The sequence below is a fragment of the Alexandromys fortis genome, unplaced genomic scaffold (genome assembly GCF_014885135.2).
Source record: "Alexandromys fortis isolate MF-2015 unplaced genomic scaffold, M_Fortis_MF-2015_v1.1 scaffold_108, whole genome shotgun sequence".
Lineage (NCBI taxonomy): Eukaryota > Metazoa > Chordata > Mammalia > Rodentia > Cricetidae > Alexandromys > Alexandromys fortis.
The window spans coordinates 1,458,642-1,480,964 of NW_026067994.1; the positions used below are offsets into that span (position 1 = coordinate 1,458,642).

Genomic DNA, 22,323 nt, shown 5'->3' on the forward strand with positions numbered 1-22,323 from the left:
TGCATTTTCCTTCTAGATTCTATAAAACTTAATCCAATATCTTGAAAAAAATTGTGGGCTATTATAGCTATATAATATTATATAATTAAATACAGTTTTCTTGCACTTCAATAAATAATGGTAAGGATCACATTTAGAGTTTGACAGAAAGAGCTCAGTGTCCTTCCATCCCTCATATTTTTACTAGATACATCATCAAGACAGAGTGTTGGTCTTGTTTCAGATATTAATATTTTGAATTAATGAGTAAACATAGTCATAAAAAAGCCAGAGCAAAACAAACAACAAACAAAAAGGAGAGAAAAGCAGCAGGCCAGTGTGGACTCAGTTCTTCCCTGCTTTTCATTCTCCCAACCTGAGCATCATCCTGACACTCGGGCTCTTCCACATGCTGATGATCACATGGCCTGACCATGACACCCAAACCTAGCAGGTCTTTTTCAAAGCCATATGGGTTCTGATGATCTCCCTAGTTATCTTTATCATTTTCCTCTTGAGGAAAGCTTATCTGCTGGGGCAGGTGGGTCTCTTACATAAAATAAAATGCAAGGAAGTTCTCTGGGTTGCATGCATGAAAAGATCCCTTGGACTTCACTGCAATAGGGAACTCACGGTGTAATGGACTACTGACAGGTTTACGCACGTGTGCCAGGACTGGTAGTAGATTCAAAGTGACACAGGTGACTATGGACATGTGGAGGGCTGGGTGTGGGGAGTGCAGAGTTCCAGATATCAGGACTGATCACTCCACCAAAAGAGAAGAAAGTGGTCCTTCTTGCAGGAGCAGATCTCAGGAGTTCCCTGGAACCTCAAAGGACAGCATGTTGAGTTACCTCTGCCTGTAAGGGCCAAAGGGCTCTGGAGCCATCAAGTCGTGCTTCAAGGCCAGAAGAGGCCATGAAACTTTATCTTACCCACCTCTTGCTTTTCGGCAAGAGCAGCAGCCCAAGCCTCCCAGTCACATCAGAGAGTGATTGATGTGCAGTGATGAGCCTCTCAGGGCACGACCCTTTTCTATGAACAACTTAATTGTGTGCTCATTACATACTTCAGAGTGGTAAACCTTGATGCTGGCTCTTGATGCCTCATCCCATTCTCATCAGCCTTCCTCCAAGGCCCCATCCATGTGCATCCTAATGAGCTGGGGGTTGGGTATGGTCTCTCATTGGTACCATGTGAATGCCAGCGACTCATAAGCATTTACTGGAAGTAGCATTTCCCTTGTGACTCCCTCCAACTCCCTTTTCGTCTAACAGTTCCTCTGAGTTGTTCCATTTTTCCAATGGATGCAGAACACTTCTGCCTTCATCGCTAGGCTCATAAGGATTAATTACGGAATGGGAAATAAAATCTATATCCTGCAAGTTTGCTATATTATGTGTTCAGAATAAACGATTCTTGGCCAAGTCTTGTGAGGGGATTCCCACTTATCCCAACTGCTGTTCTTTGTACACCCTCAGCCATGGAACAAGTACTTTCCCTCCTCTTTGGAAAAACTGAGGCTGAATATATAACTTGTCATGCAATTCTGTTAGGATAGAGGGAAACTTACAAACCTGAAACTCATTTGCTCTTGGGTAGGAGAGTTAAGAAAATCTGTAGTGTAAACCCTTGCAGGAAAGGGTGTGAAGGGTGGGGTGGATTTACCAGAAGTTTGACTGTGTGCTCTGAAGCCTTCTGGACAGGAAAAGTATAGCCACCCAAGGAAACAGCATTCCTGACATCCCCTAAAAGGCCACTGTGTGAGAAAACAGCCAAAGAGCAAGAAGTCCCTTGAGATATACTTTCCTTCCCTCTTCTGGAATTACCGCAGCACCAGGCAGGGCAAAGGAGTGATCCCGAACAAACGTTTAGTTTCCAGGTGGGAAGAGAGAGCTCAGGAGACTGTTTCTCCTCCTAGGAAATCTGGCTATAGTTTTCTCCTGTACTACCCAATGCTTGTGCATTTGTGGATTAGGTGTACACATGCACAGGGCCATGCTGTTGGTAAACCATGATGGTGAGAAGGCAAAGGAGAAGTCTCTGCTTCACAGCGTCCTTTCCCACGAAACAAGACCTCCTCATCAGCAGCAATCCGCATGACTATGGAAACAGATATGCATGCAATTGGGTTACTGATCCCCATCACCTGTTACTAAGGGAGATCTGGCAGGAGAATCGAGCCCCTGAGATGGAGGCTAGTTAAGGTAGCTTAGCTCCAGAGGGCACAGATATCTTAATCGGTCTTTGGGTGGTTGAAAGCTCTCTTTTTCAAGCCTTTGAGGACGGTGTGAATGACTTCTATCTAAGCAGAGAAAGCCATTCTCTTGAGGCTGCCTGGGGAATCTGAGGCAGAGGTGGTTGGCGCAGGCTCCTCAACGGTGTCACTGAGGTCCAAGAACTCCAGGATGATGTCTCCAAGGCAGTAAATCAAATGTCTAAAAGAAATAGATAGAACCAACTGAGAAGAGTGCCTGCCTCATATAGCTCTTGTCTTCGAACTCTAAGATGCTTCAACTGTTACCAGCAGCTGCAAAGTCTGTAGCACAGCTGCCATGGAATCAGTGCTTACTGCACTACTGAAAGCTACAGCTCAACGAAGACAAGAGCAGTACTGGAGACCAGGCTGTGCAAAACCACATTCTCTGCAGAGTGGCGTCAGCACGCCAGCACTACTCTGCACAACTGCTCTTCTGTTGGGAAGAACTGTTGGGATGTCACGACAGCTGACTGTTGCTTCTGATGATGGATCGCAGTGAATTTACTCTCTGTGAACTGAGTCCTTGAGTCTGAGAGTTGAGAACTTAGACACTGATGGAGGCTTGAGAAGGCAGGTGCTAGGGGATATGATACTTTCTCAAAGCTGTCCCGCCTTAGAGATAGGATCTATCTCCTGAAGTGTTCTAGGTTCTAGTCCCTTTATATGATGCAACCCTATCTATGTCCCACTAAACAATGACAATTTCTGATCTCAGTACTAATCACAGCTTTGCGGTGAAGCTGGGAACCTGTGCTGGAAGACATCACGTAGCCTGAGCAGGTCAGGGCATACTCCTGACATAGGAACTGACAAATGTTGGGGAAAACCATTGAGCACATTTCCTCAGCACAGTGCTGAAGTGCTGAAGTAATTGTGTAAAGTGGCATTTTATGGAATTTAGTCACAAGGACTGCTCTTGCCTGGAGGTTAGCAGAGCACTTTTAGCAGCTCTTGCTGGGGTCTGCACTGAGTTCTTCCAGACACAAACAGTGACTGGTCCCACAGCAGCCTTCTACCACCAAGTCACTGCTCAGAAGCTGGCAGCACAGCTTTCCCTGAGTGTGTGTAGAATCTGGATTACTGACCCTTTGGTCAGCACAAGTGCAGACCTATTCTGACAGTGGGCTCTGACCTTACCAACCTTATACCTGTGACAGCAGACAGCTCTACCTACACTGTGCTGGGTATTGCGTATTCTGGCCTACCTGTTGATGAGGGGTTGCTGGAACGACTCCAAGACTAGACTCCAGCTCAGCCGGCACTTGTTCACCCCCAGGATGTCCACTAAAAAATCTGAAGGAGAAAAAACAAGTAAGACCACCGCAGCCTTAGAATCAAAGAAGAGCATCTCCCAGAACTCATGCTAGCCCACAGATTGGCTACTTCTAGCATAGCCCTAAGGTACACAGCCAAATAAAAATACCATAGAACAGAAAGAAGTTGTGAAAAAATACGGCTTTTAAAAATATGTAATTTAGAATGCACCTCAAGGGCTTTGCGACCTGCCACAAAGGTGGAGAGATATTTTTTGAGGCCAGTGCTTAGGCTGGTGAAAAAGTAACTCAAGTGGGTTGTCCAGAGCTGAACTCATTACTCTTCCCTGGTTACCACAGCCACAAGCAACAAACGGCCTTCCCTGGCACTGAAAAACAACACAAGAGAAGGCCGTGTTTTTACTATTGCTAAGGACACAATTAATCAAGTGTGAGCTCTCAGGAGGCAGCATGCTCTTCTCTAGTCCCCAAATACCATCAGTTAGCAGAGAACTCAGCATCGTTACGAGGTGGGAACAGTGTTGAGATCTGCTATTGCAGCAACAGCTTTTTCAGAACTGTCCCAAAGTCTTGAACCCACACGTCTATTCTTTAGTATCTGTGTGATCCTTCTACTCTCGTCATCAAACCTGAGTGATGGAAGAATCACAGCTGTGGCCATCCTCCCATCAGTTGGAGAAATGGGACCGTAAGGACCCTTTTGGAGATGGGGAAGGTGTCAGGCAGGATGGGAGGGAAGAATATGCATTAGCAGAAAGCATCACCATCTCACTGAGCCCATTACCTGGCAGGATACTCATCAAGCTCTGCAAAGCCTGCTTCTCAGTAGCTGCTTTCTGTGCCTGAGTCCTCCCAGGCCGTGGAAACTTAGGCAACACCCCACCAGGCCAGATAGATTCCCGAAGAAGCCGGAGGTACTGCACCCAGCGCTGGGGACACATTAGATTAGCCACCTGGACTTCTAGCCACCTGTGGTAGAAGAAAGAAGAAAGCTCAGAAAAGCCAGGCACTTTCAAGGCAACAGGCTGGCTGTCTACCTCTCCTTTCAGACTCATATTTTGAAATCCCAGCTGTGAAGAGACAGTATTAGTGAGCATGGGCTCTGAGGTAATTAGGTCATGGGACATAGCCTCTGTGAACATGGCTGTAGTGTTCTTTCTAAAGAGACTTAAGCCTCCAAAAGACGTGTTTCATCTTTTACCATGTAAGAACATAGGAATGAGATAGAAGTCTGTGAACCAAAAAGTAGGCATATGACTGATTCTGTCAGTATCAGGACCCTGACTTCTCAGTCCTGAGAAGTGTGAAAAGCGAATTCCCATTGTTTACAAGCTTTACGTATCCACTATATTTTTCCTAGGTTCGTCCTAATAGACTAACAAGACTAACAAGAGTATAACAAGAGTATAACTAACAAGAGTATACTCATGTAAGTAGCCACAGTCTTACTGGAAAACCAAGCCAGCTCAACAAGTAGGACCACACATTTCAAGACAAGCAATTGTGATAACACTGTACCAGGCCCTTGCAGAGGAAATGCTAGTGGGCCCCAATCTCAAAGCAATCTTTGGGTTGTACCCAGAGTCTCCTTCTCTCCTGTACTCACTGCCCTGGAGTTAAGATGGTGATTTCCACACAATCTCTTATTCTTCTTCCTTGCCATCTGGTATGGTCAGAAGGCCTGTAAAGCCTTTGTCTTCAGGATGTTCTACACCCACACACTGCTTCAAGCTTTCCTCTCTGCTTCCACAAACTCTCATGCAAACACTCACTCCCTGTTGCATGAAACTCTCCTTGAGAGGCCCAGCTCAAGTGCTTTCCTCCTGACGCCTCCTCCGGCACTTGGCGCTGTCAGAAGGTGTGTAGTTAACATACTCTGGCATATGAATTTCTTTCCCATGTGTTTAGAGCTTTATGTTTTAACTAGACTGTCAGGTCAACAAGAATTCAATGCCTTGTACTTCTTCAAAATCCGCAAAGTACCTTGTGTCCCAAGAAATGTTTGCTGAGTGATATCTAGTTTCATTATGAAGGCCTTTCCCTCTGTCTTGCTTTCAAACATGATTCACTAACTCTCAGGCACAGATAAACCAGTTCTGGAACTCAGCTGGAAACCTGGAAGGTGTGTCAACATTATTCTTTACGTTTCTGTATTTTTCCCTAGTGACACGGAGTCACTGTTGAGGCCTTCTTAGTATGTATCTCCTTGGAGACAGGCATGGCTATGTTGGTCAAGGATGGACCATCAACCACTTCCACTTATATCCAGAAGGTTGTTTGGGACTACACTACATGACAGCTCACGCCATTGCTCTTATATCCCAACTACCTGCTAGCCATCCCAGAGAAGAGGGGCCGACAAGGCAAACTTTATTTAACCTCCATTCTTCAGACTGTCTGCATTCCACTCACGCTGGGCATTCCAGTCCTGGGGGCTGCAATCCCCCAAGTCCGGGGCTCACAAATGATTCTAAGAATAGGAAGTCCAAAGGTAACAGCAGGGCAAGAATGGCAGGCATCGATAGAGATCAAGCGCGGCACAAAGCCTCCCTTGCCCAGAATAGCCAACAGGATCGTGCCTGTTATTATTAGGGCTGCATCTCCTTTCACAAGGCTTTTCATTCAGCAGGCCTAAGCCACCTGACAACAGGGATCTAGTGGCAAGAAGAATTCCTGTTCCTGTTTATAGAAGAGCAGCACCCAAGGGAGGTAGCTGCAATGACCTGATCAGGTTCTCTCCAGGGGTAAGGTGGCTCCAGGACTCCCTCTTCCCTGAAAGCCATGTACGTGTTTGCATTTTTCACTAAGGTGAACCATGTGTGCTAGCTCTCGTCTAAGAATGGGGAAATGGGCAAAGGCTTGCTTGCTAACTCCAATCTTCAAAGAGAGTGGCAAATCTTGACCCAAGACATATTAAGCAGGATGAAATTAGCTCAGCTTCATTCGTGTATGCATAGAATAAACTAGTCTGTCTCTTTCCTGTCTTCTGGGCTGGTAATGTGGTATTCAAAGTCTCCTAAGCAACCGCAGCATCCACACAATCTTTCCTTAGACAAGAGTGCATCTGGGTGCATCGGTCATTTTCTGGGCAATAAAAGAGTGGCCAATGCGCCAACCCCTGACCCACCTCTCCAGCTCCACCCTTCCCTTTGTTAATCAAACTTTAACTCAGAGATCAGGGGTTTTGAGTCTATATTAATTTATCCAGATTTTACTCTGGCAAGGATGTTCTCTTTGCTGTCTCCCACAGGAATTTAGCATCTCATGCACTGACGCAGGGTGCAAACAGTGTTTAGTATGTTGCAAAGCATAAACTTATACAAGTCTGACTATAATTCTTCAAATCCTACAAATGCTGGGAAGAAGAATCAAAGCCCAAAATGGTAAAATTCAGCTCCTGGAGATGGGGCTGAGTTGGTAAGCTAAATATGGGGAGGCAAAACAGGGGAACTGTCAGTGAGGACTGGAACTGCCAAGCTAATGCAACAATCACTGGAAGGCAGGACGAAGTTGAAGCACAGAGCTGGTCATCTGAAGGCCCCAAAGTCAACCCCAGGAATGTCTGAAACAAGTTTAGGGCAAACTGGCAGAAATAGAAAAGAATTCAGTTCTACAAAGAAGAGTTCTAGAGTGCATCTCACAGGTCACATGTGGCACATGTGACTTAAATAGCCATTCTTTCCAGAACTGTCCTCTTTCCAGTATTTCCTGCAGTCCGCTTTCCCCAGTCCCACCTCACTTCCTGGTCCTAGTCAACACATTCTCTGTGCTCTAACTGGAGGGCTGGGTGGTATCCCATCATGAACAACTAACACTCCAGTGCTACAGGGAAAGGTGACCAAGCGCAAACTAAGAAGACTGCCACCATAACTACCCTTGCCTAAGCGTCCTGCTCCTCAAACACTACTCTCAAGTGTCTAAGACATGTTTTAGTATTACATAGGATGTATTTCTGAGCTGTAGATTCAGGTATTTGGTATAATTTGCTTTTCTTGATGTCTACATAGAAAGAAACACCAAGAGATTCTAGAAAACAAAGAGGGATGAGATTCTAGCCCCAGGTTCCCTTTCTTTTATTCTGTCATTTTTCTCTAAGCCCATTTATTTAAATTTTTTGAGATTTTATTTATATGGGTATTTTACATCCATGTGTACCTGTGCACCATGTGTGTGTGCAGGGTCTGTGGAGGCCAGAAAAGGAGGTTTGATCCCCTAGGACTGTAGTTAGAGCTGACTATTGGGCACCATGTGGATCCAGGGAATTGAACCTAGGTCCTCTGCAAGACTGGCCAATGCCCCAACCCCTGACCCACCTCTCCAGCTCCACCCTTCCATTTCTTTATCAAACTTTAACTCCCTGAGTTCTATTGGGCTCACTCTGAAATCAAGCTACCTACCTGCCTCAGGGAAGGCAGACATGAAGGAGTGATCAAGAAAGCATGATCTTGTGACCTTCATTTGTTCCTTTCTTCTCTCTACTGCATACATTATCCTATTCCTTTAAAATTTTCTCTTTAAAAATTATTTTCTTGTTTACTTAGGTGTATGTGTAAGTGCATATGGGTATTCAGAGAGGCCAGAAGAGGACTTTAGCTCTACTGGGAACTCTACTGGTTGTGAGCCACCTACATCAGTCCTCTGTGAGAGCATCAAGTCCCCTTGACTATTGGGTTCTTTCCAGCCCTGTCTTACTCATTCTTAACACAGCGAAGGAAAAGTTAAAGAGATCTGTATTGCTACAGCTCCCTTAAGTAAATGGATGAACTGATGGACTAAAGCAGGGTCTCTAGCCTCATATAACCCAGACTGGCCTTGACACGTCGTCTTCCTACCTTTACCTTCTGCTGCTGGGACTTCACTATAACCAGCTCTCTTACCCTCTGGTTAATCTAAATCTAAAGTTTCAAGGTGGCTATAAACACACACATCTCTCTCACAGTTATCAGAAGTAACTTCTGCTGCATCACTTACAACACAAATACCATTGTTTACGTAACACAAGACGCCTGAAGTAAACACACTGAAATAAATGGTAGAGAATAGCCTCCAGCAGCACCGGCTTCATTTCCCATCACTATTCCAGGTCTGATATTTGATTTAGAGAGGCCTTTTTCTGTCACTCCACCTTTATCCCTCCACTCTCCAACCCCCACTCACAAGCTTAGTCTGTCAAGCATCTGGGAATGGAAGACTCCAAAACAGCAAATAACATGACCAAAATTCAAAACGAAGCAAACAACAATAACAAAAAAGGATAACTAAGAGACTGCACTAGGACATCTGGGACATTGGAGGGGCTTCCGCTTTGCCAGATATGAAAGGAGGGTATGAAAATTAGGGTTTGCAGCTACAGAGGAATGCATGTTACTCCCATGTTCAGAAGAAGCTGGTCTGAAATAGCTACAGATAGAGAAATGGAGCAGGGGCTAAAACGGAGACAGTTTAATACCAGGGCTTAGGACAGCACTTCAAGGTTAGTAGAAGGTCACGTCCCATCAAAACAGCAGAATCAAATCTCCTAAGGGAGGGGAGAAGACATTGGAGATCGTGTCTAATGGAGATAGTTGAGTTCTCCTCTCACTTCTTGTCTAAGAGAGCTACAGGCTAAGTGAGGGAAGGGCCTGGATTAAATGACTTAAATAGAAGAGAAATGACGGTGAAGTCATGAAATAGAAAATATGTGTATTAATAATATTCTAACAAAACTTCCCCATGTATTCTGAATAAAATACAGAATAAATAAAATTTATAATACAAAATAAAAGAGATCTCCTAGTTATCTACTGCGCTGTACCCCATAGCCCAAGAAGATACTCCAGCCTCACTGAAAGGTATCAAATACAGTTCAAAGAGAAAGAGAGAAAAGGTGATCGGTTAAAGCTAACCTTTAACGACCTGTTCTTTTGTTTATGGACATTTCTACCATTTGAAACAGGCCTACAGTATATTAAAAGTGGCGACTCACCATAGGACCCTTGAAGGAAGGTTTTTGACCATATTCTTCCTGATGGTTTAGTCAAACCATCTTCTTCAAACTAATTCTTCACTGTGAAGGCTATTCTGGGTGTTAGGAAGTATTTAGCTAGTATCTCTGTCCCTCTACCTAACTAGATAGTAGCTATGACAATCAAAAGTACTCAGACATTGCCATACGCCCCTTCAGAATAACATGGCTCTGGTTGAGAATAACTGTGCTAGTCTTAGGGTTGTTTAGATTCAATATACTGGGCCACTTTCACAGTGAGTTTGAAGAGCTCAGCAGTTTAACACATTTAGTATATTTCAAATTGTGGCTGGACATCATTAGCGAACATGTGCTATCATTTGTAACAACAATTTAAGAACTCTAAGTAGAAATTGAATAGGAAATATACAAGTGTATTATATATTTTAGGATAGTTTTGTTTGTCTCATGCATGCACGTGCCTACATGTATATAGATTAAATATGTATGTATAACTGTATACATGTCTGTACACATGTGCATTCAATAAAATTTTCAAGTTAAAATTTATTTCTTCCTGTGGACAGAAGTTTTCAGAAAAGTTGCAATACAATGATACAATATAACGGACTAGGAATTCCGAGAAAGCCTAAGTCATTTTTCATTTCCTAGAAATATCAGCCACCTCCCAGTGTCCTGTAAATTATATACTTAGCATGCTGAGCACTGGCTCACCGCTCAGTAGCACTAATCTATAGAGTGGGAGGGGGGGGAAAGCAGGCTCAGGGGAGGCACAGTGCAGACCCAGGTCTTTCCCATTAAGTAAACTGCTTTTGCCGGTTTCACACTTGATAGAGCAGCTTCTTTCCCAGATTCCTTTCTCTGGCTTCTTTTCCTGCGATGGCCCCTTCTTGTGTTTATTCACAATCTCTGTTGTCAGCTGGCAGCTTTACACTTCTCAGTCTGATAGCCAGCCAGACGCAAGTTCCTCGGCTGTGTCTGAGAAAGTTCAACATTGCTGCCCTCTGACTGTGTATTTAGGTCACTAACCTTTCCTGTCCTCTATAGGAGAAGAATGAGGAGGAAATGAACTCTGAGGGTGAAGAGCTCCAGCTTCTTCCTCCATACACTTATTGTGAGTCTGAAATGGCTTACTGGGTATGTACAAGCCTTCTGTGATTTCTGCTTCCATGGTTTGGATCATGGGTCTACATCTCTAAGTCAAGTCATCAAAAGAAGACCTAACCCTCCTTAACACTACAGCTATTAGGGAAAACAGGCAATGGCTTTATGAAACATAATTTTAATAAATCTTTCAGAATTACAGGCAATATATATTTAAACTTCTTTTGTATGTATGGGTATATTGCCTCCATGTATGTCTGTACACCACATGTGTGCCTGGTACCTGCAGACACCAGAAGAGGAGATCAGATCCTCTGGGACTGGAGTTATCATCATGTAGGTGCTTGGGACTGAACCTAGGACTTCAGAAGAGTAGCAAGTGTTCTTAACCTTGGAGCAACAGCCACGGTTTTCTTTTTAATTAAGAATCTATAAATCATAGATTAAGTTAATATGCATTAAGAATTCAAGGATCTTAAGCAAGGAACTTCTAGAAACCTTCTGTTGAACTGTAGAGATGATCTTTCTCAGTCTGACACAAGTAAATGTTGAGAACCAATAAAAAGCCTTTAGAAGTGGCTTACAGAAATAAACAACTTAAGAACCAGAAAGGAAGTTATCCTATCCAACTTCCTTTTGAAGCAGAGTCCTGCTCTGTAAGTTCAAGGCACGTTGTTGTCTTGTCTGCTGAGTCTAGAAATAGGCTTTTATTTTACTTCTGCCATTCATTAGCAATGTGTCCTTAGGGAAGCTTAATCAAAAGCATAATTTTAGTATATTAGAAGTGCTTTTTAAACATTGTCTCCTTGTGAATTCTACTCCCTTGTTTTAGATTTATCTCCTGAGTTAACAGTATTAGGGCAAATCTATCTCTAAAGATGGTATACTACAGTTTTAATTCAGTAATTATTCCAGTCTTCCTCTCTTCTATAAGCTACATAGACATGACTCTTCCAGCCCCAAAGCTGGGCACCCATCAGCCACCTAATGATGTCTTGAATGATAGAGAGAAATGAACTACTTCTCATCTTGGCTCCATCCTCTAAATTTCTGCTGCTTCAAGATTCCTTTCTTAAATTAAGAGTACCCAGAACCAAATATGCCTGAGAGGTGACCTGACCTGCTGCATGTAGGGAACAGAACCCTACATTTGATCTTGATGCTGTCTGTCAGTTGACAGTTTACCACTATGCTGGCATTTGGGCATACACAAGCACTAACTGACACTGCCTTTGCAGTCAACTAAAATCGTTAAGTCCACATATGTACATTAAAAAAATAACAGTTTGTCATTAAATCTGTAAATGTGCAACATAAACATGTAGGAGTCAGGTATGGTAACACATGTCTGCAATCCCAGAAAGGAAGGTCGAAGGAGGGGGATTTGAAGGCCCAGGTCTATCTGTATGAGTAGAAAGACCCTGTTTCAAAGAAACAAAAAAGAAAATCTAAAATTTAGCTTATATGTATGCCATCCAAATTCTATTTTCTGGTCTTAGATAATAATGCCAACCTTTCAAATCTTTTTGAATATTCACTTTGTCATTCCTCTAAGATTGGGTTGTTTCCAAAATTACTGATGAAAAACACTGAAGAGGGGAAGGGAGGAGCAATTCTCCATCACTAGAAATGGCTTCCCAGGACAAAAGCATCAGTTTACCCCACCCCACCCTGTGTGTGTGTGTGTGTGTGTAAAAACCACTTGAACTAGCCACAAATTACTTAAAAGTGCTAATTGATCCTGGTCAAATATGTTCATCTTTATCTATAGACATATCATAACAAATACCTGTTGAAATGCAGACATATGTTACCATCACTATTTCCTTTCATTGTTCTGTCAAACTATAACTAGGCAGGGCATGTGCCTACAGAATCCTTTCCACCACCTTGGATTCACTACTTCCTTTCCTGAGTGTTCAGAAAACATTTGGGTACATAATCTATATCTATATTTTTAACGGAAAGACATGTGTCCATATGTAATCCATCCCCAAATGATCATTTCTTATTGACCTTAGATCTCTAGTGGTAAATATAAATTTATCCAGTTTCACAGACTGGACTCATCTATGTTAGGTACATGGTCTTAGAGTATGACCACAGTACAAAATTAGCTCTGTACAAAGCACATTCCCCAATATTTAAAGAAGAAAACAAGTGGTAAGCTTTTAATTATCCATGCTTCTGGTGGAGGACAATGACAGATTTAAAGTCCCGTGGACAAGGTATGGCAGTGCAAACCTGCAATCGTATCACTTTGAGGCTGAGGCAAGAGGATCATGAGTGAAGCCAATGTGGGCTTCAAAGAAAGACTGTCCCAAAGCAAACAGATAAGCAGGCACTGGGCATGGTGGCATTCAGTTGCAATCCTAGAACTTGGGAAGGTGAGAGAGAAAGAGTAAGAGCTGGAAGCCAGTCTGGGCTACATCGTGAACCCAAAGCCCAAAACAAAACAGAAACAAACCCCCAAGAGACTGTATACAATACAGAAATGCTTTGTATTTGCATTCCATATGTAGTTACATAAATGTCTGCTCATAAACCCCAGCTTTACATTCCTAATAAAGACCCTTTTGAAAGCTAGCAGTCAAATTAAAATGTAGGCTGTACACCCGCTGCAACTGGGTGCTGTCAGGAGTATGTGGTAATAAGTCAGCTGATGTAGAATGAGGCATTTATCATGAATAGTCTATGCAATGGGCAAGTCACACATACTTATGCATCCCATTGGAAGGGACAGGAGGTGAAAAGCAAGGGCTAGTGGCCCAGCCATGGTTTCTATCTGCACACTATAAATCTCAGAGAAGGTAGATAGCTGCCGGCCGACTGCCTAAGCTTCTGTTGGTTTTCTTGGCAAGTGAGCCCTGAGGACAGAAGGGGCTGAAAGTCAAACACAGGGGTCTATGATGACTAAGTCAGCCCTGTGTTTTGGGAAGTGCCGTTCATGGATGGAACAATACCAAGCTTCTTCCAACCAATTTTTTGAAATAAGAAAGAAGAAAAGAATGCAGCAAGATGGGGATAGGGTAGGGACACAAACAAAAATCAAAAGCTGGGATCCCTTTCTAACAAATACGGCATGGAAAGAAGACATTTATAGATCTTGAGTTTGGGGAGATATAAGATGGAGTGCAAAGGGTGATCTGCAGACATTCTTCCAGATTCGGGCACTGTGACACCTTTAAGACTTTAATTTGAAAGCTTATTACATATGTCTAGGGTGCTTCTGAAGACAGTCAAGCCTTCCCGCCATTTGTTAGGAAGGCACAGCATAACTACAAACACCTCTGGCTGGCTTGACTTCTTAGAAGTTAAATGAACTGAGTTTAGGTCTCTGTCTTTTTAAAATAGGAGAATTCTTATGCTCTCTTCTTCACAAGATCAACTGGAAAAGATGAAAAAAATGAATGTTTTTGAAGATGCTGTGCTTATTTATGCATGTGGCAGAGAAAATGCCCCCTTTTGATCTTTGTAACAACCATGACCAGATCTAGAGACAGGACAGCAGAAGACAGTGAGCTTTGTACTTCATGCCTCAATTTCCCTCCTTCCCAGCAGGGTCAGGGAAAGAAAGACAGAAACAGTAAGCCAGTAGACAGTACGTAAGTTAGTAGTAGGGAGTGACTAACCAGACTGGAGAGAAGCCTGTGGAGTTAGGAACAACATGAAAATTATGTCAGAACCTTCTCAAAGCTTAACCTCTTTGGTTAAACAACGACACTTTCATTTTTGAGACTAGAAGATGCACACTGCCCCTTTCCATCTCCCCAGCCCCATGTGAACTGCAGGTCTGGCTCATTCACAGTCCCTAGGTAGTTACCCCGCGCCTGCCTTTCTCAGTGGTGTGCAAAGGCAGGGAGGTGGCTAAGAAGGCAAGGGTAATTAAAAGGGCGACCATTCAGAAGGAAATGGAGTCAGCTGAAGGGGAAAGGGCAGTGAGAGGGTGCGAAGTCCTTAGTACTGGAGCAGCAGGAAGAAAGGCAAGATACAAAGGAAGGAAGAAGCCGTAATTTAGTGGTTGTCCTGACAACCAGGGTCCCTATTGCTCCTAGCAACTTTAACTCACTGGGAGTGCTCCCCTCTTGGCTGAGGGCATGATCACCACTGGAGGGAAGAAGAAAGGACACAGAGGGAGAAGAGTAAGTAATTATGAGCTCTTTATTAGAAGGGGAAACTTTCACATGTCCCCGCTATTAGAAGCACCAGAGTTAGAGTGTGCACAGCCAGGATTTGGAAGAGAACTACCTGGGATCCTATTTAAATAAGTAGACATAGCAGGGCTTCCAGTCAGGCAAAGGAAATGGCCACAGAAGGCTGGAAAAGTCCAGCCTTGAGAACAAAGGATCAACAGGAGAAGGAGATGTCCCCGAGAAAGAAACAGTAGGATACTGGCAGGGGAACCGGAGAGAAGAAAAACAACTGGGTGGGGATTCACCTGGGGGTTATTTAATAGCACTGGCTTTTGCTTTCTTGTCTTTAAGATGATTTCCAAACCTGCTCAAGTCGAAGGCTATGCTGACACCAAGGAGAGACACTCAGGATACAAGGACAGCATGGTGGCAGCTCCAGAGTCTCTGATAATCAACTGTAGTTAGAAAACGTGGGAAGTAATGCATAAAATTCAAGAAGAGAAACCACAGCAGAGAGAGAAAGGGGCTACCAGGGGCTAGTCTTGACACACACTACACAGGAAGTCTCCCTCACAGACAGGCTTAATTCTCCTCGAGAACTGCAGTCCGCTGGAGTAAAGCATAGTCCTTGAGTCCATATTTTCTCCTTCCCTGCTCCAAACAAGCTTTCTTCCTGTGCAGGGCACCTGATGGCAACTCTAAGGACATAGTAAAGATCAGAATGGAGCTGGGGGTTTAGTTCAATGGCAGAGCATTTGCGTAAGTCATGGGAGGCTTAATCCTCATGTGGGGGAAGGAGGGATAAAAATGGGCATTAACATTGACTGCTTCTCCAAAGTGAGCTAATAGCAGCGAGCCACAGGATCTCAATGCCTGGCTGAAAGAAATGAGAAATGTCCACGCTTATATCATAGTTTCCCAAGACAGCAGCATTGGGCAGTGTGGCCCTGATGGTCTCTACTTCAGTCACATGTATTATCATGGACATCTAAGGCTCTGGGATCCAAAAGGGCTTGAATGTAGGTGATCTCATAGAGGACTGGCAAATTCTTCCAATTCAGATGTGCAACTGGCTCATTATTACCACATCTCTGTTCGTTCTGTTCTGAATGCATCAGTCCCAGCACAGAATTCATAAGGGACACAGCCCACTCAAAAGGGCATCTCTGACAGGCCTGGGCAGAGAAAAATAGCATGCTGAGGACCCATCAGAAAGGAGGGAGGAAAAGGAATGTGGAAGACGAAAGAAACTCAGCTTGTTTATGTCACTGGCACCACGGAGTGGCTTCTGAATTATGGGGCAAGGCTTGGGCATTATCACTAGCTAAGGCAGGAGAACTACCGCTAAACAGTTCTTTCTCAAAGGCGAATGGGTATTTTTTAACCTGCAGCGCCACCTGGTGCCTATAGGGAGAATTCTGGTACTCATTTTTCCAAGTTGCAGATGTGCACTCACCCGTTCAGAGAGCCAGGTTAAAACCATTCAAAATATGAGATGCTTGCTATTTAAAAGTACAAGTAACACACTCTATTTAAAAATGTGTCACCATTTGAAATACTACTTAGCTTAAATGACGCCTATCTTATAAGATCCAGCTCCAAACACCTCCTCTTACCTTCCTCTAGTAAGCCTTCCTAAAATTTATTCCACATTAGCTTTTCCCTAAATGACCTACTTAGAGAAGAGTTTAGACAGAGTGAGGTGAAGTGACTTGTTTTCTAGGTCACACAGGTAGTGAGGCACACGGCAGGATTTAAATTTGGACCTGTCTGATTTCAATGTCCACATCCATTCTTTCTTTGTAGAGAGGGGGAACAGACAGCATCACATCAGGACATGCTTCCAGACAGGGTAAGCTCACTGGGTCCTCACAGTGGGGACAACATGCTCAAGGGCACTGTGCCTTTTTGGAAAGTAAAATGGAGCCATTGCGGTAGATGGCCTGAAAGGAAAGCCTCTGTGTGCAGGCACAACCATGGCTCTGGGTATCGGAGCTGCCCAGTCCAGCCGGGGACTTCCTGCAAGGGAAGGCTGGGGAGACTCCTCTGGTTTCTCTGGGTGCCTCTTGCCCCCAGCACTGCTGAAGATGCTTGGCATTCTCACTAGTGACGAGCGAAGTACTGGAATAAGTAGAACTGTGTGTGACCGTGCACATCTTATCATTTGACACAAATCCAGTCTGTCTTGTAGGTGTCAGTCAGATGAAGGTGAGGACACAACTGTGAACAGGACAGCCTTTGTCTTCAAGGATCTCACACATTCAAAGCTTTTGTCAAAACCTCAGACTCCCAGCTTCCTACTTATGGTTGCACTTAAGCAAAAGCTACCAATAATGTGGCTTGTTAATGAAAGCCTCTTTGAGTTTATGCCTCAATATTCTGCATTTCCCCTTCATTTTCTAATGATTAGTGCTCTATTTCTATTGGGCTATATGACAATTTAAGAACATATAAAACACACAAAAGAACAAACACAATTCACAGGCAGAAGTTATTCGGTTACACATCTATCACAAAGTTAAAGACACATTAAGTAGAGATTTTCATATGTAATAGGATAGGGCATGGTGTCTTTAACATAATGTGAATTTAGAGCAAGTTATATCTCCCCAAATGCAAGGCAGACAATGTATATGGTAGACAAAACGGCTGGGGTCCCTCCTGACCCAGTCCACAAAGGTCAAGGGCTTCCCTTTAACATCCTTCGTGGAGGAAGCATGACATGAAACATCCTTCTTCTCAAGGAGACACTATACAATCTGAGCAAAGCTATCACTGCAAACACAAATAAACAACCCCTAATTTCAGCACCTTTAGAAACAGCTCAAGTCAATGATACTTGTAGGCTTGAAATAACCTAACACAAGAAAGTGAAGACTTACTTGCTGAAAAGGATTCGGGGCTCTTCCAAAAGTACATACTGTTTCTAAAGAAGCTGTCGCAGGAAGAAGTCAGGTGTGAGACAAAGACACTGAAGCTGTACTGGAAGGTGTGAAGTCACAGAGTAATGGGACACAGCACATGCGTGGCTGATTCTGAATTGTTTGATATTCTTTCTCCAGTTGTGAACAGGGTATAGAATAGAAACACTAGGAAGGGCTAATCTCTGGCCCAGCAGTGCTTCGAATTAAGTCAGAGCCTGCTGATGGAGGCAAGTGATTGTGGTACCATTAGATGCGTCTGACCCAGAGAGCAGTCTGGGGAAAAGCAAAGACTAGATGGGACTAAGAGTCTGGAACCTAGGTTCTTTTGTGAGGAAATTTGCACACAAAAGAGGCAGGCAGTGTGAGTGGAAGGAAGTGAGTATCAATTTCCTCACCTGCAAAACGTGAGCATGCATGCCTATCTTACAGAACTGCACATCAGTGTGTATGGTAAGTAGGCGCACCTGCTATAGTGAGTCTGTAATAATGTCAGCTCCTTCCTGCTGTAATTGCTTGTATCCTTTTGAGGTCCAGCCTTCAGTTTCTCTTAATAGATACTGTCACAAACGCCTCTTGGGTTGTAACATGCACACACTCACTGAGAAAGAAACCTTGAGTGGAGTTCTACCCCAGTAACACCTACAACTCTGAAGTGGCTTAAGAGAACAGTAGGAGCAGGAGTGTTCATATCCGCCATTGCCAATTGCCCTTCGGAGCAAGGCTATCCCCCTGGGTAGCCTACACTCTCTAGTAGTCCCAAGCTCTGCCTCCACCTTCTGGACTTTCTTGGGAGATAGTGCGCTGAACAACACCTTACCTGAGAGGATCCATGGCCTAGCATAAGCTTTAGAATTGCATTGAATATTGAATTTACAGGTTTACTGCTGTTGGATTTCTTCAACCCACATGTTCGTTTCTTCTTTTTGCTATAGTTACTTAGGTATTCTTTACTCTCCTTACTTCCTACCTCACTGATTGTTTTCTCTGCTGTGTCAGGTAATTCCATCTCCATCTCTCAGACACATGGACACACTCATTTTCTCTCTTTCTCTCACACTTTCGGAAATCTAGACAAAGATGCCAGGAATGTGTCTGCTGGACTTTTGACATAGGGTCTGATGCCATCTCGGGGCCGTGGGGAGGGCAGAGTCATGGACATGGCATTCACGTACTCTGATGCTGGCCTGGCTCCTATTTTTATCGTGGCATGGCTCTGGGCATCTAGGCAGGGAGCTGGTCCAGCTTCTTCTCATTCCTTTACTCTCTACATCAGGGCTCCAAAATAATTTTACCCCTTACCTTGGCTGGGTCTTCCTGCCCCAAGCCTTCTACCATCAATGGGGCACAGTGCATCTCTCCTTCCCTCAAACCCAGACTAGCTCTGAGTGCTTTTCCAGTTTCCTAAATCCAGCTCTGATGCATACAGGGAACTGCTGGATTTCTTATGTTTTCAGACACGAGAAGTTTGCACAAGCTGGCTTCATGGTTCCTTGGCTTAGACTGCTATCCTCACTCCCCTTTCCTCCAAATAAGGAGCTCTCCTCATTACATAATTGGATGTTCCCAGCACAGAAGCTGACATGAGGTCAGCCACGCATGCGTGCAAGACTTGCCTTTGACTTAACGATACCTTTTTTGGGCAACTAACTTCTCTTGAGCTTCCCTCCCCCATTCCCTCCACACCATCAACAATCAAGGGAGATTTATAAGCCTGGCACAGATTAGAACTCCTCCGAAGTTGGCTTAGAAGGAGGGGTCATGGGGTTGGATTTACTCTGTCTCCCCTGCCCCGCCTTTGCAGGCTACAGAGAGTGCGCTTACAACTTGGCAGGAGTCCCTGGAGTCCAAGGCAGTTCTGTATATAGGTCTTTTAAGGGAGCAGGGAGAGTAAAGGAAGCTGGAAGCCAGAGAAGGAAGCATGAAGCACGTCTGCTTGGAGATAGAGAGCTGGAGGGTGGAATGTCAGGACGTCTTAAGGGGGCATGGCACCTACATCTAGGTGGCTGTCCTATCCTGGATACCCAGACTGCACAGTGGTCAGGACAAGTAAAGCTGCAACAGCAGCTAGCTGTGGCCAGGGACAACCACCAAGCTTCTTAAAGCACATAAAGGACAGGAACTCAAGTGCTCTGAGGTTTTGGATGGAAATGTGGGAGTCGGTCATGGGGACACTAGGACCTCATACATCATCCCTTGTAGTGGAGTCAGGGTGGGCGTGGTGTGTGTGTGTGCTGCTGCTCCAGGAGGGATCCAGTTCCCAGCTTCTTTGCTTACCACACAAACACGTTTTTAAAAATAAAGTCCCTGGTCTATCTAGGGAAGAGATGGAGGCTCGTGTAAGAGGTTCTCCTTGCTCCATGTAGACATGGACATCCAGTTTGGAGTCTATGAATACCTGATAATCTCTCCCAAGGGAATGATCCCCACTCTGAGCAGTGATTTTTGGGGTGATTCTTGACCCTTGAAACTATGGGGCAAAGGTCTTATCCTGAAAGTTAAGAGAATTACTATAGATTAAAAGTGTAAAAATGTGTTTTAGATTCTGCATATGTTATTTATGAACTTTATGGTTTAATAACTCAAATTCCTTACAAGCCATAGATTTTTCATATTAGAGGTGGGAATTATAATAACTCTTTCACAGAGCTCTTTAAAAGGATTAAACTATAAAATATCCTCAAAGTGACACATATAATGTCTGAGTGAATTAACCTCTCAATAGACATTTGCTGCATAGTACCTACACTTAAGCCAAGAAGATTATCCATTGTGAGGCTATGGATGCTGAAGTGGGCCCTGTTTTCTTCATGTCACCACACATCTGGAGACTTGTTGATGGAAGACTATGGGCCACAGGGGTCAGGTCCCTAAAGCTTTTGGGTGGAGGGAAATGTTCCATTCTTCAAAGGCCATAAGCCCTGCCCCCTTCCTCTTATTAAGAAAGTGTCTAGAACATTATAAAACTAGAATGGATTCTGAGAAACAAATCAAAAACACTACAAAAAGATGGGGAAATGATTTATAGGCAATGAGAGGTCCTTGTGGCCCTTGAACTACCAGTGAAGGAGCAATTTCTCAATCTTAGCACTAGAGGCATTTTGGGAAGAGTATGTCATCGCTGTGTATGCTCTGGGTAGGGGAAGGAAGGAGTGCAGTGTGTGTGTGGGGGGTGCTCTGTGTAACATAGAAGGAAAGCAGCACCAATGTTCTTCACCCACCAGATGCCTGCCAGGAGGTGTTTCTACCCTCCACCCCTACTTGACAACCAAAAACTTCTCCAATGTTGCTAAATGTCCCTGGGAACAAAAGAACCCCATTGAGAATCACTGCTTTTGGGAAAATAGATAATCTATATCAGAAGAATCACTGTCAAAGAGGACGAGCAGAGGATTCCTCAGTTTCAGGGGCAGTGAGAGAGGATGCCATTACAAGCTCCACAGAACAAATGAAATCTGGTCTTCAGTATCTGAAAAACGTTTATTACTATGTCAAGCATGAGAGAATGGGGAAGGTCATAACAATGGATAAGAAATCAGCCACAGGAACCTCCACATTCATAAATTTTTCAAGCCACCTGTGAAGCCCAGACAAAGCTAAGATACAAGCCTTGAGTTTCTCTCTCTGTTTTACCATCCTGTAAGCACTATGTCCTAGTAAGAGAAATGCTCACTGCACAAAGGTGAAAAACAGAACATATGCATAGCAACAAAGATTCATACCATACAACAGATTACAGACAAGCCAGAGACCGTAAGCCACAGAGAGACAGAAGACACAGGAGAGAAGTGGAAAACTGAAGTCTGGGCTCACTCTTGGTCAAATGACTCCAAGATAATGTGATACCAACGCATGCTTGGTGACTGAGATAGTCGCTAATGTATTTAAATTGACTGCATTTTGGTGCCCTGTGTGAGAAATCTCTAATGTGTTGAACTCATGTGCTAAAGCAGGCAGACTGAGTTAAAGTACTCTAAGAACACAGGCAGTGTCTCTAATTCAGTGTGCTAGATATGTCAGAAATCTTAGAGAATTGGATACATTCAAACTTTGGTCAAGGTGGTTACTAAAGGGCTTCTATAGGGGCTTCTTCCCCACACCCCTATATTAGGGAATCTACCTTCTGCTGAGTTCATGGGTTTCTTGGATGCAACATTACACCTTCCTAGTATAGAAATGAGTCTCATGTCCAATTTCTTAGCAAACTGAGGCTAAGATGATGGAGAGCTCAGCAATCTTACCTTTGAACTAGAGTTCCAAAAACAAGGCGGAAGAACTTCTGCATGCTTTCGGTACACAGCCATTTCCACTGCTCCATTAACAGCAGCAGGATCAGATCCAAGGCCGTGTCGGCTAACTCGGTCTCTGCTCCTGCGGGACAAAGGTATCACAAGTAACCCTTCCTCTTTCAGAGCTTTAGGTAGCAGCCAGGTCTTCTCCAGCTTCATGCCATCATCTTAGAGTTTTGAGATCCCTCTGCACAATATAAATCAAGAAACACTTGTATCTAGATCATCGAGTTATATGCTCTGTATGGTTTTCCAAATTCTTTATGTTCTGATGCTGTCTCCTCTCCACAGGTTTTTCTTTTTTTTTAAAAAAATCTTATTAACAAGCTTTACACTTAATTATTTTACTTATCTGGCATCGGTTTCCCCTTCCTCTGTCTTTCTCCAAGACACTGACT

The 22,323-nt window shown here is 43.8% G+C and overlaps 1 protein-coding gene across 2 annotated transcripts in view; it reads right to left on the minus strand.

Annotated features, from left to right (window-relative positions):
• Positions 1-212: 212 nt before the first annotated feature.
• Snx19 (sorting nexin 19) overlaps positions 213-22,323 on the minus strand; it is a 34,321-nt gene continuing 12,210 nt past the window's right edge. For both annotated transcript variants that reach the window (XM_050160037.1, XM_050160036.1), the window contains exons 8-11: positions 21,878-22,007; positions 4,298-4,482; positions 3,445-3,532; positions 213-2,417 (exon numbers count right to left, since the gene is read on the minus strand). In XM_050160037.1, the coding sequence (XP_050015994.1) occupies positions 2,285-2,417; positions 3,445-3,532; positions 4,298-4,482; positions 21,878-22,007 (536 nt within the window). In that variant the 3' untranslated portion in view covers positions 213-2,284. The remainder of the gene's footprint in view (positions 2,418-3,444; positions 3,533-4,297; positions 4,483-21,877; positions 22,008-22,323) is intronic.